The 18,423-nt window shown below is 46.2% G+C and overlaps 1 protein-coding gene across 2 annotated transcripts in view; it reads right to left on the bottom strand.

Annotated features, from left to right (window-relative positions):
- RNPEP (arginyl aminopeptidase) overlaps positions 1-18,423 on the bottom strand; it is a 183,711-nt gene that overhangs the window by 47,979 nt on the left and 117,309 nt on the right. For both annotated transcript variants that reach the window (XM_069633582.1, XM_069633583.1), the window contains exon 8: positions 17,769-17,877. In XM_069633582.1, coding sequence (XP_069489683.1) covers positions 17,769-17,877 — 109 coding nt within the window. The remainder of the gene's footprint in view (positions 1-17,768; positions 17,878-18,423) is intronic.

Raw genomic sequence — 18,423 nt, 5'->3', positions numbered from 1 at the left:
TCTGAAAACGCAGCTCTGACAAAATGGGGAGGAAGAGGCTTGGTGACAGGGACACGCCGGCCAAGGTGTTAAATTCTGCAAATGTATGTAGCAATGGGTACGCGTCCCATGCCGGCATGGTAACAAAGTCTGTAGCAGATAGCTCAGCTCATGCCAAAGTGGGCGTGCCAGTCATATGGTAAGGTTCAAGAGGGTATTGACCTTGCCATGGAAGTAGCGGGGGCAGGAATAGGGCGGGTTGTGGCAATAAAGTATGTGACACATAAGAATATGTTACAAGTAAACAAGCCCACCCTGAGCATGTGCTGTGCTGGGCGCAATAGGCTTACATGTGGAGGTGGGTTGTACAGTGAGGAGCTCTTTCTCTGAAAGATGGTGAAAGCAATCTGGCGCACTGCCGCATCATTGACTGCAGGCCTCAACTGTGGGCTGGCTGCGCATCCCGGCCTGGAGGCAGGGCTCTAGGTGTTGGGAGCTTCATCCAATCACAGGGCACACACGGTAGGGCAGGCTGGGAGCCAAGTGTGGTCAGCATATCAGTGGCGGCCATCTTTACCAGTTGCTGGGGTTCTGAGTCAATAGTTTAAGTTGTGCACAGATCGAACCTAGCAGGCATGCATGCCTATGCCAGTCCCTAGATGTTGAATGGGACCAGACGAGACACCATCCAGCGGCCTTGCCTGCAGGCCTTCACTGTGGGCTGGCTGCACCTCCCAGCTTGGGCCAGGGCTTGTGAGGCAGGCATGGTATCAAGAGAGACACAGGCTCAAGTATGCTCATTTCCAAACCTTTATTTACTAAGGTTCCTGGGTTGGTGTAATGCCGAACGGTCCCAACTCTAAAAGGGATAGTTCCCTCAACTGGTGTGTCTACAGGGAGCCGATGTCAAATAGTCCAAAGTAAAAGTCTGTCTGTGTCTAAACCTATGCTTGCCCTCACTCTTTTTATAAAAATGTGATAGGAAGTTTTCAAAAGGGAAAAATAGTGGTTCAACAGAAAATAGGAAACCAAGGTTGGTTTCAGGAGGTCTTCTCACCAGGTGTAGTTTGGTCAATGTCACAAAAATGAGTTCAATCAAAAGGGGCTGTTCGTAAGGCCTTGTTCACAGAGCCCATGCAATATTCTCAAATACTTTAAGTGTCTTTGGTTTCTTGGGATTCCCTTCCCCAAGCTTCAATCCCTTCAACACCACAAAACAACAAGACAACAAGACTCCAACTTTGCTTAGTCCTCTCAGGGTTCCCTTCCCCAAGTTCAGGCTCCTTTCAGTTTCCAACACAAATTCAGTTTTGCCAGGATGTACTTTTTTCCTCCTTCAATATCATAAAATAGGTACTCCAGTTTCTTAGGCCTCTAGGGGTTCCCTTCCCCAAGCTTAGGTCCCCTCTTTGTTCCAAACACAAGTTCAGCTTGTCAGGATGTGATATAGATATATGGGATACATTACTCAACGTAATCGTATTTTTGATGCTTGTATCTGCTTAGATTCACATGCTGCACATAGGCTGATATCTAGTGGAAGCTGCAGAGTATTACAGTTGTTGTTTTTGAAATACAAAAAGGGATGTCGACAGGGCATGCCAGTAATACTGTACCCATGGTCCTTCACGCATCGAGGTCCCTCAGACTGTTTTGTTTCTAACATGAGGTAGCATGAAGTGTAGCGTGAGTACAGGTGTATCCAAGCAGATTTATATCAGACAAGCTATTAAAGCATCCATGAACCTCCTCTCCAAGGGGAGGAAGAGTGGGTAGCATGTGAATTTAAGCAGATACAAGCTTCAGAAAAACGATTGCTCACTGTAATGTATCCCTTCTAAGGTTTGTGGAATCTGCTTAGATCACATGATGTGCATAGATTAGCGAGCAGTGTTAGAAGGTGGTGGGTTGTGAGAAGGTAAATTTGCAAACAGATGTTTTAGAACCGCTTGTCCCACCTGTGCATCTGTCTTGGAATGTGTGTCAGTGCAGTAGTGCTACGTGAAGGTGTGAACTGAGCTCCATGTAGCTGCTTTGCAAATGCGGTCTAGGGGGACATTTGCAATGAAAGCCAGAGTGGCTCCTGTGCTTCTTGTGGAGTGAGCTCTTGGCGTGAAAGGCAGTGTCTTGTTTGATATAGAATAGCACAGTTGTATACATCTGACTATCCATCAGGAGATTGCATTCTTGGAAATGCTGTCTCCTTCTCTGCCTGGTTCTACAGAGACAAACAGTTGATCTGTTTTCCTCAGCGGTCTGGTCTTGTTTACATAGTAAAAGACCGCCCTCCTTACATCTAAGTGTGTGGAGTTTAACCTCAGCTGAGCTGGTGGGGTTTGGGAGAAGGCCGGTAGCTTGATGGCCTGGTTTACATGAAATTTAGAGATGAACTTCAGGGAAAACCTAGGATGAGTGCATAAAACCAGTTTGTCCTTGTGTATGGTAAAGAAAGGATCCTGGACTGACAATGCTTGTAATTCACCAACTCTTCTTTTGGAAGTAATGGCCACTAAGAAGGCAGTCTTGTAGGTCAGGTGGTTAAGACATGACTTATGCATCGGCTCGAAGGGTTCCCCCATGAGCTTAGCGAGTACCTCATTGAGATCCCATCCTTGTGGTGGGTTAAAAATGGGAGGGTGGAGTCATTTTACTCCCTCCATGAATGCTTTAATGACCGGTACCAAAGACCACAATACTTTATTGTGGGATGTGGTGTAAGCCGTTAAACCCGCCAGGTGGACCTTTTCAGAGTTGAAGACTAACCCTGAATCTAGCGAGTGGAGCATATAATTTAGAATGTGAAATGGAGTACATTCTATGGGGTTTATTTGTTTAGACTGGCACAAAACTACAAATCGCCTCCACGTGTCGAAATAACAGTGCCTAGTGTTAGGTTTTCTTGATTCCTTTAGGATGTCCATACACCTCTGTGGCAGGTTAAGATGTCTGAACTCTTTGACCTCAGGAGCCACTCTGCCAAGTTCATAGACTGAGGTTGAGGGTGCACTATTGTTCCCCCGTGCTAAGTGAGCGAGTATGTATGTCTGGCACAGGAGTGTTAGGGGAACGCACATCGCCAGTTTGCGCAGATGTGGATACCATGGCTGTCTCACCCAGATGGGAGCAACTAGGGTGAGCGTCACTTGTTCCCTGTGAATCTTGTTCACCACATTGTTCATGAGAGGATTGGGAGGAAAAGTGTAGGCAAACCTCCCTGACCAGTTCATCCAGGGGCGTTCCCCTTGGAGCCTGGTTGTGGGAACCTGGACAATGAGGTAGCATGAAGTGTAGCACAAGTACAGACATAATAAAGCATATAAGAGTAGATAAGCCAGAAAATATCTATGCACCTTCGACTCCACACGACAGGAATGGAGGGTGCATGTGATTCTAAGCAGATACATTTCACTATCCATCTGGAGATGGCGTTTTTTGAAACGTGGTCACCTTCACTCCCAGGTGCCATGGAGACAAACAGTTGGTCTGTTTTTCGTAGCGGTCTTGTCTACCTAGTAAAGGACCGCCCTCCTTACATCTAGTGTATGGAGTTTCTTCTCAGCTGAGCTTGAAGGGCTTTGAAAGGAAGCTGGTAGTTCAATGGACTGGTTGACATGGAACTTAAGGGTTTCGTACCAACTTGTCTTTGTGGATAACAAAGAAAGGGTCCTGCACTGACAAAGCTTGTAGTTCACCAACTCTTCTTATGGAAGTGATAGCCACCAGAAAAGCCGTCTTGTGTGTAAGGTGTTTAAGGCTGGATTTATGCATAGGCTCAAAGGGGGGCCCCATGACTTTGCAAGTACCATATTTAGGTCCCACCCTGGCGGGTTTGAAATGGGAGGGTAGAGTCTTTTCACTCCTTCCATGAATGCCTTAATGACCAGGACACCGTGCTTTAAGAAGTGGTGCACACAGATAGAGCTGCCAGGCGAACCTTGATGGAGTCAAATACTAGGCCGGAGTCTAGTAAGCGGAGCATGTAATGAAGAATGTGTGATGGGGTACATTCGATTGGGCTTACTTTCTTTGACTGGCACGATATTACAAATCTTTTCCATTTGTTAAAATAACTGTCTGGTGTTTGGTTTACGTGCCTCCTTGAGGATTTCCATACACCTTCGAGTGAGTTTTAAAATGGCCATATTCTATGACTTCATGAGCCAAGCTGCAAAGTTCAGAGATTGAGGTTGTGGGTGGAACGCTGTACCCCCACGCTGTGAAAGCATGTTGTAGGGGCACAGGAGTTTGATTGGAACGCATATCGCCAGTTTGCAAAGATGTGGAAACCAAGGTTGTCTCTCCCACATAGGAGCAACTAGGATTTGGGCTGCTTGTTGCTGGTGCATTTTGTTCACTAACCTGCTAAGGAGCAGTGTTGGGGGGGAAAAGCGTAGGCAAATTTCCCGACCAGTTCATCCACAGGGCGTTCCCCTTGGACCTGTGCTTGGGAAACGTGGATGCAAAGTCTGGGCATTGAGGGTTTTGGCTTGTGGGGAACAAGTCTAAGGGGGGGATCACCCCATAGGGAGAAGATCTCGTTTAAGATGTTTCTGTTGAGCTGCCACTCGTGATCTTCGGGGGAGAGGATCTTTGTTTAATGAGTTTGCCAGAGAATTGAGTTCCCCATAACATGTTGCAATGTTAGGAACATGCCCCGCTTGAGTGCCTACTTCCAAATTTTCTGTGTTCGCCTGGGCAGACTTGGAGAGTGTGTGCCCCCCTGCTTGTTTATGTAAAACATGGCAGTGATGCTGTCGGTAAGGACTTGTACCATCTATTCTGACAGGTGCACTTGGAAAGCTTGTAGGGCCTTGAGCACTGCTAGCAGTTTCAAAAGGTTTATGTGATTTTGGGTTGTGATCTGTGTCCACAGGCCGTGCGCTGTGTGGTGAGGGTAATGGGTTCCCCAACTAGTGAGTGATGAGTCTGGTGTGACAACCGCTTGCACTGTAGGGTTGTGAAAAGGTTTTCCCTTTAACAGGTTCTCCTTTGTCCACCAGTGTAGCATTTTAACTAGGGTTAGTGAAACAACCCTCTCCCTCTCTATCCCCGTCATCACTCCTCTCTCCTGGAGTGATCACTTTCTCCTTTCCTCCGATCTCTCCCCCACAGGCCAAGCCAACTCCAGCACAGCCACCTACCTTCTCGGTCATCCGACCCATGAAGCGTGTATCAGTTGAGGCTTTTGCCGCCATTTTCTCTCCCCCTCCTCCTCTGCCTGACTCACATCCTGACACAGCCCTTTCCATGCTCTACTCTTCTATCTTTGATACTCTTGACGTTCTTGCCCCTGTCATGAGGCTCCGCTTGAAGCCCAAAGCCAAGTGCAACTCATGGTATGACTCTAACCTAGTCGCCCTTAAATGCAAGTGCAGGGTGGCTGAGAGGAAATGGCTAGCTTCTTGTGCATCCTCTGACAAACTGGCCTGCCGCCTGCTCCAAAGGCAATACCGGCTCTCCATCCGCACTAAGAAGAGCCCAAATTCAAGTCCACGTCTCTGTGGCATCTAACAACTCAACCAAACTCTTTAAAATCTGCAAGGAGCTGGCCAATCCTGCTGCAGTCTCTACCTCTCCTGCCCCCTACAACGCCCTCTGCACGGTCCTGGCTTCTCATTTCATCTCTAAAACCCAGGACATTGTGTTAACCCTGTCGTCCTCTACTCCTCCTCCACCCCCTCCACTCTCTCCTGTACCTCTGGCGCCCCTGTGGCCACCTCTACTCCATCTTTCTCTTCCTTTCCTCTGTTCTCCTCTGCCAAGGTTTCTAGACAAGTCCGATCAATGAAAGTCTCATCAAAACAGGTTCTTCCTTGTTCTTCCAAAACCATCAAGGACCACATTGACCCCCTCGCTCCTGCCCTGGATGACTTCCGCATCAACTCCTTCGCCACTGGAGCCTTCCGTTCCCCCCCTGAAGCACTCTCTTGTGCACCCTCTTCTCAAGAAAACCTCCGCCGACCCCTCCTGCCCGGCTAACTATCGCCCAATCTCCATCACTCGTTTCCTGGGAAAACCTGACCTCTTCCAACAGGATGCGCTCTTCTTCCTGTAAAGCCTGCCTTTGTATTGGCAGGTGATTGGCTGATGTTTGAATCAGCTCTATGCAATACCCCCCACCATGTTGGAATGTACCCACTTGTCAGACATGATCCCCCTCCCATACGTGGGCAAATTGTGAAATACAACCTCCTACTGGAGTGGCAAGGGAGGGAACCTGTAGCAGGTGGCCATTGCTTAGGAGGGGTTGAGCCCCCTCTTGAGGAGGAGGATCTGCCCCTACTTCTAGATCTTCTTTGTCCTCTTTGAAACCCCTGTTGGCAGGACTGCCCTTGTGAAGAACCCCAGGATGAACTTTGCCCACCCTGGTTCTAATTAGAGGACCTCTAGGTGTTCTGACCTCTAAACCACCATGAGTTTGCGCCTCCCCTTTGCCTAAAGGGTTTGTTAGTGAGCTGTACCAGGGATTTGAGGGTATCATATTCCTCCTATGAGCTTTTAAGTGCATCCTCAACTGTTTTGCCAAATAAAGCATTGGGCTCAGTGAGCACGTTCAGGACGGTAGCCTGGCTGTCCAGTTTGAAGATCGATTGACGGAGCCATGCGTGGACTTCTGCCACGATTCTCCCTGCATGGTTTGCTCCATCCAGGTTATTTTTAAGGATACAGCTTGCTACCCATTTCCCCTCAGCGAAGGTGAGAGCTGCGTTTTAAGGGGCTCTGGGCCCAAGTCTATTTGCTGTGCGATTGTTAGGGAGAATTTTAATTTCTGTGCTAATTCCCTTCAACCTTAGAGACCTCCAGCTCTTTTGCTGGACTTAGGACCTTTTATTTTTAACTCCTGAATGAGTGGGACCTTTTTCTCCCTCTCTCATGTGTTTTTACCCAATTTTTATTTTGTCTTTTCACAGTTTTTTGGAGTCTGACAAACTCCATAGGCATCTGCTTTTTGTATGGTGACACCACACAGCACCTTCAGTGCAGTGTCACTGAAAAATCATTTGGATTTCTCATAAGGTTTAAATACCTTTTCTTGTGTAAACTACAGTTCCCAAGAATAGTAAAGTAAAATTGACTTTACTTTCCTTTTCTCTTTGTCGGTTCAGCACACACCAGTTTATGTGGAGTGCTGGAGGGGGGGGTAACGTTGTAGCCCTTATCCTACTTTCCCATGTAACATTTGTAAATGGCTGGTGGCAGTACAGCAACCTTGTCTGTCTCCTCCCACCTCCCCTTACTTGTTTTTTTCCTCCCTCCTCCCCCCCGACACTATCTGAAATGTTGTCAGGCGTAGTACGATAGTCGCTTTTGTTCCTCCCCTCCCTTTATGCACCCCTCTCCCCCACCTTTTGTTTCTCTCCGGCTCTGCCAGAAATGTTGTCAGGCCTAGTACGGTAGTCGGCTGTCTGTATCCACTTCCTTCCCGCTCTCCCCCTCCCTTCCTTATCTATGTCTTAGCTCTTGCACTATCTGAAATGTCGTCAAGCCGAGTACGATAGTTAATTTCACATCCTTACTGTAATGGGCTGTAAGAATGTCATTGTATTTTCCCTTGTTCCCTCCCTTGCCTTGAAGTGCTTTGAAACACATTGTGCATAGGCGCTATATAAATAAACTATCATATCATATCATGGGTGACCATTTTATCAAAATGGACCCTCCGTCTTCTTTTTTTGCCATTTTCTGTTTGTGAGGTCTTTTTTGGCTTTTACTCTGTGCGTTGAGACAGGTTTGAGCCCTTTGTTCGTCTTGTCTTTGGTGGGCTTCAGCCCTGAAGGACGCCCCTGGCTCCAGTGTGTCTGGAAGGACAGGATGTGAGGGAGGGTCCCCGAAACTCACGTCCTTTGTCTCTAGGAATGCCTGCATGAAACTAGTCCTGATTGGACGGCTGGCTGTCCTGAAAGGACAGTCACCCTGCTGTGTGACTGACATAGGCTGTGCATGAATGGGAAATCTTGGTCAAAGGGCGAGGTTCTTGTGACTACAGACTGAGTCGACCACTGGAAGAAAAATCCAAAGAAGAAACCGTGAAGAGAAGCCTGTTGCAACCTCCTGGACATTCAATTGCCCGGTCAAGACCTGCTGCTGTGCTGATCTCCTTTTTCACCTCGACAGATAAGGTCTGATGGAACGACTTCTCCCCTTGATTTAGTGGGACCAACTAACCCCGAGACACTCTCCACATGGCACCATATCCGACTTGATGTGCCTATCCATTGCTGCAGAAGCCCAATGCCAGGGATAGAGTGTCCATAACCAAGTGCAAGGTCTGCCGCAGAACGAATCCAGCCTAAAGCTCCAGGAACTTCCTAAAGACACTCCAGAAGCAGGAAATCCTGATCCAGAGTCCCCCCCCTCACCAGAGTGCAGGAAGGAGGGAGCAAGGAAAGTCCAACCGGTGTCCAGCAATTTGCATCAGTGTTGTTTGCGAAGCGCTGAAACCGCAAAGTGCAGCTGAAACAAAGAAAACCTGTAGCTGCCGACGACCTTCCCGAGTACTGCCGCAGGAGCCCTCCAGACGTCCTCCCTCTTGTCCCCAGACTGAGGCCGAGGAACCCAGATCTTCTTGGCTGTAGCAAGACGGAATCCAGCTGGAATCCTTCCTTTTAACCAAAGGTACTTTTTTTGGGTTTGAGGGTACTTACCTTCTTTCCTCGAGTCATGCCGTTTCACTTGAGATTTGCACCTGCTTACTTTCTGAATTAATTGCAACTCTCTCTACAAAGGCTTTACAGCTTGTGTCCCTACAAGGGATTTGTCTGAACTCTCTAAACTTTGTGTAAGACGTTTATCCAAGAAGTGCATCAGAACTGTAGACTGTGTCCAAATGACTGGCTTTCCTGGCTCTCTAAAGGCACTCTTATAAATCCATTGACTTTGGTATTGCTTCTCCCCTAAAAGTTGCGGCTTGTTAAACACTGTTACTGCTGGAAAAGGCATATCTAGACTTCATTGGAGGATTCAGTTGTCCTCCATTTTCTGAGAAGCTGTTCTAACCTTTTCACTTCTCTTAACCTTTCCTTTCTGCAACTCAGAATCTACAAAGTATATTAGTGTAATATATAAATGCAAATAGTATCCTTCTGATTGAAGTCACCTCCAGGTGTAGGAGAAATGTATTAAGCATTTCCAAAGATTAGTCACTGGCTTTATTGATTCTAAAAAGTAAGTTCAAGTTTATTCGTATTGTTACAAACTTTTGCCTTTTTAAAGAATGCTTATTTAAAACTGAAGTTAAATAACTATTTATAACTGAAACCTTTAGTGTAAGTGTTACTTGGCTACTTGTATTTACGAATTTCAATTGAACACCTCTACAGCTCACATTTGCCCCTCTTGAGACAGGCCTGGGTGCTCCGTCACACTACCAAATTGTGTAGCACAGACTTTTATCAAAAGGTGGGATACCTTATACCAAGCATATAAGTCTTGTGTAGTCTCGCACAGTGCGACTGCATTAATTCTTACCTAACAGCCATCTGGTCCCACTTGTGGCAATTGTAGCTTGATAATAGTGTGGTATTATTAGCTATCCTTGTTTAATAGGCAGGCGAGGAAGCTACTTTCCTGCACAGGGTGTACATTTTCTTACTCTCCTTGTCAGAAGGGGCTTCGGCAGAAGCCAGAGGGGTTCCCGCTTTTTTCTAGTGGTGGTGACTACTAGAGAGTAAGGCTTTAGCTGCCCCCTAATGTATAATGGGTCTGAGGGGGCTGGTCTGAACATCTTTTTGATGCAAGGGTTGACTGCCCGTGTCAGATTGGGGGTAAGCAGAGAAGGGTGAAGAAGCCTCTGAGCCGATTGAAGAAAGGGGATTAACTGTGCTGCAGAATTTCTGCCCCCAATGATGTCCTCCACAAAGTCTTTATCGACCTGTGCATCTATTTTGAAGTGCTCTGCAGCCTTTAGGAGCAGATCATTATATTGCAGTTGGTTGTCTACCAGGTAGTCAGCCACCAGTGGGTTGGTGTGGTCTGGGGATTGGGTGATTTATATGTCATCATAGTCATCATCATCATCATCATCGTAATAATATTGGTCTAGGTCTCCCGTGTCCCGTTGGTCTTCAGGGTCTGTGTACGAGCCAGGGTCTTGTGAGCCTTGTGTGTTATATAATATGTGTCCTGACTTAAGTCAGGACACATGAGCGAGGAGGTGGTAGCCTGTGTGGTATCCAGGTGAGCTTTTTTGGCTGCGGGCTGAGCCTTCCTGCCTCGCCCTGAGGGGGCGCCTGGAGGTTGTTGAGTTGTTCGGGTTGTTCGTCAAAGAAGTTTATAAAACTGGACATTCACCATATGACCCTATAACATAGTTCTGGTCTGGGGTCCATTGGGATGAGCTTAGCAACAGAGAGGGAGCAGGAGTAGGTGGAGCAGGTGAAGGCTCTGGGACAGGGGTATTTGTATGACGCATGGCCCATGTAAGGGTGCCCTCAGGGGTAGTGTCGCCGGAACTCAAGGGCTTCCCAGATTTAGACATGGTTTCGGAAACTGACATTACCGTCTGTTTCGGGGGCCAGTAATGTGGTGATCGCAGCTACAATGGACAGAGGACAGGGAAGGTTCGGACCTTCCCCTCGACACCATGTGCGGCTTATCGGTCGACGACATGGTCGATTTGCGGCCATGGGGGATGTGCTTGGTGTGGTGGGACTTAGTAGTGCATGAGCCACTGGGTGTTGTCCCTGTAGCAGAACCGCTGGCCTGCCTGGTGGGGCGGGGGCTCGCACGCGGGAATCCGATGGATCAAGATAACCCTCAACGTCACTTAGGACGCCGATGCTGCCATTGCTTGAAGCTCCCTCGACATCCATGACGGCGTCGGCCTGCATGGTGTGGTGGGCCCAGCGTTTAGTCTTGCAGTCCTTTAAAGTTTTTGACCTAAACAGTTTGCAAGAATTGCACTGTTTTTTCGGCGTGGTCCCTGGGGAGGCAAAGGTTACACACTCATTGCAAATCCTTCCAGGGAAACTGTTACAGGAAGGACAGAATTTAAAAGGAGTGTTTTCCATCATTAATGAGGATGGCCGCCTGGCGAAATAAATGGGAGTAAAGGGGAATATGCATTCTCTAGTGAGAGTGGAATATGAACCCCCCCCCCCCCCCGCTCTCCCTACTGTGCAGGGGCGAGGCCCGTTGGCAAAAGGTCAATGTCGACAGATGGTCTTGTCCTGGTAGCCATTGCCAGAGATCTTGAGGTAAACTGATTGTCAAAGGGACAGAAAGAAATACTAGGATTAAACTTTTACTAAGTAATGGCATCAGCCAAGAAGGAACTCTGTGATATGCATCTGATTAAGATGGCCCTCGATGCGTGAAGGACCATGGGTACAGCGGACGTCACACTATTTATTTATTTTGATTTATAAAGTGCCCAGCGGCCCGTAGGCATTGTGGCGCTGTTACAGAATATTCACTTAATGCATGTTTTGACATTTGTTGCAAAAGTAATTATCGACATTCAATGGTGCTTAACTTCTTTTAGTAACCATTTTCTTATTCAACGATATGATGCCGGGTAACATTTTTACATACTTCATTCGCTAGGGATATAGTATTACTGGAACACCCTGTCAACATCCCTTTTCGAAAACCAAAAATGTAACACTCCACGGCTACCACTAGATGTCAGCCTATGCATAGCATGTGATCCAAGTAGATCCACAAGCCTATATATATATTAGTTCTCTCACACACGTCACTTGTGGGATACAATCAGACTTTCGAAACCGCCTGTTCTATGCTCCTCCTATGCGTGGCGGAACCGATGTCTTTATTCCTTGCTCCTCGGTCTAAACCCTTCACCTTCACTCTGTCTAAACTCCCCTGCACCCAATCTTGTTCTTCTTTACTTCTTCCTTGTGCACACTTGCACCTACCTTTGGCTTCTTATTGTGCCTCTTGCGCACTTTACATACTTTCATTCCCCTTAACGTACACCATTGCACCTGTTAGGACAGTTTTTCTGAAGTCCAACTAAGGGCTTAGTAAAACCATTCAACTGAGACAGTACAAGACTCCACTCTTAGTATAAGGCTGTAACACCCGAGTTCATGGTAGAGTAGACAGAGCAGCCATGCTCAATTTAAGAGGTAAAGAGGGCTGTAGAATCAGTACAAATAAATTGTATTATACATATAGTCCAAAGAAACACTGACAGACTATGTATTGTAAAAATGAAGGCTTTATAAAAGCAGACCAAGAGATTCTTGGTGAAGTACCAACATAAAGCATATAAACACATTATAAAAACACAACACTGTTTTAAATAAACAGATCAAAGCACATACCTTATTTAGAACACCCAACAGTATTTATAGGAGGTAGGACCATAGGTTACTTTCTGATTACTTTCAGTAATACAAGGGTAGTAGACCCCGTCAGTTATGCAGTGACACTCAATGAAATCACCTAGTCAACCAACTTGTAAATATACTTTTCTGAATAGTGGAACACAGATTCAAGGAACAGTATATACCTCTACTACTTTTGTGATAACACACAGTTATACTAGGTGAGTAAGACCTTTTTGGTGTAATATACAATTGCAGTTACTTTTCAGCACAGTGGAACACAGTTTAAGATAAGCAAGAACTCTTTACACTAATTTTGGATGCTCCTGGCAACTCAAGCTCAGCTACACCGAAAGGAACACTTTTCAGGAATGCCACACAGCTATTCTAGGCAGGTAAAACCTAATGTTGTTATCTACTATTACAGTTGCTTTTCAGATCAGTGCAACACAGATTGAGGTAAGCAATAAGGATGGTACACAGCTAACACAAGGTACGTAAAACCTATATGCTTTTTAAAGGGGCTATCAGCAACTTAAAAGGTAAGTAAAAGCTTAGGCAGACTTATTCTGGACAGGCTAACAGCAAGTCAAGGGAAGCAAGACCCAATTGGAGACATTCCTAGATCTATCCTAACAGGAATAGTAAAGTGAAGCCAACAGCATTACTTTTGGAGAAGAGGCACAACCAATTCACAGGTGAGTAACTTAAGCTTATATATGCTTTTCAGAATAGTGTAACACACATTCAAGGTAAGTAAGAACATTCATATCTGTGCACACTCAGAGTTACAGTTACCAACCAACTTATTTTACAAGCAAGTAACTTGTGCACACTTCTTATACACTTTAAGGCAGAATCCTTTTCTTATCCAGTCCTTCCCTTATTCTGTTGCATGAGTTCACTCGGAGGCAGCAGAGGGCTGTGGGTCCCTCAACTGTAGGCAGGGTGAGATAGGGTTCAGTTGCAGGTGTTCCAGAGGAAGACTGTTCAAGCAAGTAAGTATTTCACTTTAATGTTAATTGAGGGTCCAGGGACTTCAGAGAAGATACCTTAGGAGGATTCCGCACTGGGCCTGGGTGAACTGGACGAGTGGCCTCCCAATCACAGAAAACACCCCAAAGCTATACAGAAATCACAAAGGCTTAAGGTGTATAAAATACCCGAGCCAAGACAGTACCTCAGCACAGAAGAAGAGTTGCAGCAGGAAGACTTCATGGTCTGCAGCTTAAAACCTGGTAGATGGATTCCTTTGTCAAGATGCTGGAAGCAAAAACAGAGGTGATGGCTGGAAGGTTTAGAATTAATCTTAACCACTGCATTGCTCTGGGCAACCCCCCAGACCATCGTTCTTCGACTGCCAAGCCATTACAGAAGGTGTAAGACCATATGCAAATCAGACTTGGCCCCACCCCAAAAGGGGCAGTTCAGCCCGAACTGCTAGGTCACATCCCTTCTGCACAAGACCACAAGCATCCCCAAACATGTTTCGGCCTTGTTGGGCCTCATCAGTGAGGAGTAGCTTGGGTCTCTAGGCCCAGCAGGCACGGTACCCACGTCTGGGCATACCCGTCCCACTCGGGGTGACAAAGCAAAAACAAAGAGGTGATGGCTGGAAGGTTTAGAATGAATCTTAACCACTGGCATTGCTCTGGACAACCGTCCAGACCATCCAAGATGATGGAAGACAGGACTTTGGAAGGCTCCAGGCAAGAGTTTCCTCGCGGCTGAATGAGGCTCTGTGGATTTGGTGCCTTTTCAGGAGCACAGAAGACGACAGAATATTGCTGGTCGGATGCTCATAGTTTGCAAGGTCTAGCACTCTGGTGAGGGGACTTTTCGGACATGAATTGTGCCTCTGGAGATCCAGCAGGAATCCCACAAAGTTTCAGCAAGATCAAGATTCAGAATTCAGAAGACCATGCACCGCCAGATGGCTCGAAGTCCCAGGGTATTGGGGTATTGCAGCCCAACAAGGTCGCAGCACGGCGTGGGATGGCTTAAAACGCAGGTTGTCTTGAGTCTAGTGGGTCTCCCTAGGCTCTGGGTCACGGTCATCCTTTTTGGAGTCCCCAGATCGATTTGAAGGAAGGGCTAAAGCAGGCTCTGGTTATGCAGCAGGCTATCCGGTCGATGGAAATTGTCTCAGCAGCGGTTTCTTCCTCTTCAGCGTTGGTTCCAGTAGTAGACTACCTCTCCAGCTTCTAGGATCAGACTTTTATGCAGAAACCCAGCCAATCAAACAGCCAATCTACTTTCAAACTTGGGGGAGGTTGGCAGTCCTTTCAAGACAGCCAGTCTTGCAGTTTGAACTGGATTCTCGCAGTCGGGCTGGAAGACAAAGGGCTGAAGAGTGTTGGACTCCTCCCTCGCTTCCTGCCTTTAGAGACACTCTGGAGCCTTAGCAGGGAATCCACTGGATTCCGTCGAAGATAAAGTTAACACACAGGAATTTCCCACCCTGGATGTCAGGGAAGGAACTTAAAAAGGACAAGAAATGCTAAAATGGCGAAAATAAAAAAGACCTGGCCCATTTTGGTAAAATGAGCACCCATGGGTGTCCCGAGGCTGTGAAAACAGCACACTATAAAGGTGCACCAAATTAATACAAAGTTCACTGCCACCAGCCATTAAAAGTAAGTTTGTTCTTGTAACATAGATGTTACATTTAAAATGAGAAAGGGGATACTCAATATCTCCCAAGCACTCCACATAAGGTGGGGGGTGCTGTCTCACCTAATTAAATGTAAAAGGGATCCAAAATACCCTTTCTAACTTTGGGAACAGGCGTTCTCAAGGTTTGCCAGAGAGAAAGTTAAAATGGGAGCCCGTAGGGCAATCCAGCAACAATTGACACTTATTACCAAAAAGTTTGTCAAAGCGGATAACTTTTAAAGAACACTATGGAAAGTCTAAAAAATGACACCCACAACAAGAGTAAAAGATTCTGTCAGTGTGGAAAAAAGTTCCCACTACGAGGTATAAGGAAAAATAATCTACCAGTAAAAGCAAAAAGATCTGTGGTTAACCCACGGTCAGCAAGGTGTATCGTAACTTAAAAAATCGTACCCAACACCTGTCGTTTCTTTCTCGTGCCTCCTGCACACTTAACACACTTGTCCACTCTGCTGTGCATGCTTTGCATTCTGTAACAGTCTTCCTTTCACTTGACTTTTCTTCCGAGCAACTAGCGCAACTTCCTCCTTTTCTGTTCGTTATTCTGCTTACTTCTTACGCTTTTCTGTCCGTTGTACACCTTCTCATCTTCCGTGCTGTGTCTGTCTGATTAACTGTATCTTCATCCTGCTCCGATTCAGTCAAACGCACGCTCCAGAGTTTCTCACTTTCACTCACCGGGCAGCGTCGCATTGACAAGCAGGTCCACGGATACACAGGTTTGAGGTCAGGACTTTCACCACCTGCCCCTCAGACATCCTTGGGACCAGCATATGCCCCAAGGGAACACGCATTGCACCAATAGCCACCAGCAGGAGACAGACTGCCTTACTGCACCAGCACATATTTTATAGTTGAAAAAAAAGTCAAGTGGAGTCTTGTGTGAGTTTATTATTAAATGCTTAAATGCCTGACCCTGCATGACTATAATGGAACAACTGGAGTTCTTTCTATAGTAGGCGTCCCTTACTTTCCCCATGTTATTTCTATGGACAATCTTCACTGCTCCTGGTTGTCTCTTCCTTGTCCCAGTATAGGTTAGAAACGGGGAGGGGGTGATGGAAGGGATTTGGAGGATAGATCAATTCCCTGCTACTCTATCAGAGAATTGACAATGGACATGGGGAAATCTTTTAGCCTGGTTTTCCCTGAAGGGGATGGTTGCCCCCTCCCACATTCCTGATGGTTGAATATATGCACATGAGTCTTGATGGTATTCCCTGTGATATAAATTGGTAGAGGATGAATGGATATTCATATCAGACTTCTGTCTTCTTAGTTGGATTTTCTTCCTTCCCCACATTGGGTAATTGACTCTTTCCTTTGTCGCCCTTGGGTCATGGATGACGGGATTTGGATTAGGGAAAAGGAAACCTGGATTAGGGTAATGCGCATCAATGTATCGAATGAAGGCATCCGGGACCTCATCACCCCATTAGAATACCGCGTCTCGCTTGGGGTATTCCCACAAAGGCAACCCGGATTCCCCTGCCCAGGTGATCCTCCCTCGGTCGTCCATCCCCAGGAAGAGTGATGGCCCTCCCCTGGCCACCTGAACAGAGGAGTCTCAGGGTCTTAATGGGAGAATACCTCTAGATTTCTCACAAGCTACAGGTGTTGGGAGCTTCATCCAATCGCAGGGCACACACGGTAGGGCAGGCTGGGAGCCAAGTGGGTTCAGCATATCGTTGGCAGCCATCTTTACCAGCTGGTGCGGATCTGAGGAAATAGTTGACGCTGTGGAAAGATCGAATCTAGCAGGCATACATATGCCAGTCCCTGGATGTTGAATTGGACCGGCAGAGACACCATCCAATGGCCTTGACTGGAAGGCCTTCACTGGGGGCTGGCTGCGCCTCGCGGTTTGGAGGCAGGGCTCCAGGTGTTGGGCGCTTCATCCAATCGAAGGGCACACGCGGTATGGCAGGCTGGGAGCCAAGTGGGGCTCAGCAAATTGGCGGCAGCCATGTTTACAAGTTGCTGGGGTTCAGAGGCAATAGTTGAAGTTGTGCAAACATCGATTCTAGCGGGCAGGCATATGCCAGTCCCTGGATGTTGAATGGTACCAGCTGAAACACCATCCAACGTCCTTGACTGCAGGCCTTCACTGTGTCCAACTATAAACACTGAATAACCTAACATATACTAGAATGCGAGGACTATGACAACAGGGTTCGAAATTGAGGGGAGTTGGGAGATATTTAGCTCCTGCTTGGAGCCTAGAAGAGCCTGGCTAACTTGTCACCAACATCTACCAGAAGCTACTTTTGGCTCTGCTTGCCAACTGATGCTGAACAAACATATCTATCTGAAATTGACCCTGTGTGTTTGGGACAATATCTAAATATGCATTAGGACACATCTTTATGACACTCAAAGCATTAGCGGTCATACATAATGGCAAAATGTTATGTATGCATCTTATGTGGAAGTACGATTTGCGGAATGCTATGAGCAAGCTCTTCGTTCCACAGTGGTAGCTCCTACTCAGTTGGTAATGCTAAATACCCAGAAGCCGATTTTAGCTCCTGCTTGTCCAATCTGAATTTCGATCCCTGGACGACCACAACGCATTTTTCAGGCTCAGATAAAATGGATAGATGGGTGTTAAGGGTCAAAATCTACACTTCATTGTTTTTTTTAAATAATAATGGTGGGCAAGGGCACTCATATACGTAGACAAAGTGTCCCAAAAACGGAATTAAAAAAAAGTTCTAGCAAGATCAAGGAATACTGGCCTTTAGTTCATAAAAGAAATTCGGTGCAAGTTTCTGATTAACATCAGTGAACCTGTAGTACCAATGGTAACAACAGCAAGCCTACCTGGAAGCGTTCCAACATTTTTTGCCTTTAACTCTGGAAAATATTCCAAGTAGAATTCTAAAGCATCATCTGCCATGATACTTTGAAACTTGAATTCGTTCACGTAAGCCTGCAAGAGAAGAAATGATTCAGTTAACAGCTGTAAATTGTTCTTGTAGATGAGTACACTGTAAAAATAAACTGACAACAATATAGAAAAAGTAAAACAATATAAAGTGTTGTTCAACATCAATTCCATTAATAATGTAAGTGTATAGTAGTAGTATATTGACCACCAAAGTCGTTGAGCCATCCATTTTCGACGTGGTAATCAGCAGACGACACGCTGGGATCGGAAAGAAAGGTGTAGACCGCTGCAGTCTTAGTAGAGACTTTTGTAAGAAGATGTTGAAGTTGCATGGAAGGGGTTTGTTGTGAGAGACTTGGCAATGAAAGTAATAGCTTTAACAACCTCTTTATTTGCAGTAAAATCTGAAACATCCAGGTTGAAAAGATAAACTAGAGTCTGGATAAAATAAATGTACGTATATCACTCATAGTTTTAGCTATAATTTACTTTTTAAAACCTCAGCCATGCAAAAACATGCATCTGACGCTACACAATTTAGGTACAATTGTTTTAAATGTTAAACTACCTCAAAAAGATCCAACTACT

Source organism: Ambystoma mexicanum, chromosome 13 (genome assembly GCF_040938575.1).
Source record: "Ambystoma mexicanum isolate Mex_15411 chromosome 13, UKY_AmexF1_1, whole genome shotgun sequence".
NCBI classification, from domain to species: Eukaryota; Metazoa; Chordata; class Amphibia; order Caudata; family Ambystomatidae; genus Ambystoma; species Ambystoma mexicanum.
This window is presented reverse-complemented; position numbering and strand designations above follow the sequence as displayed.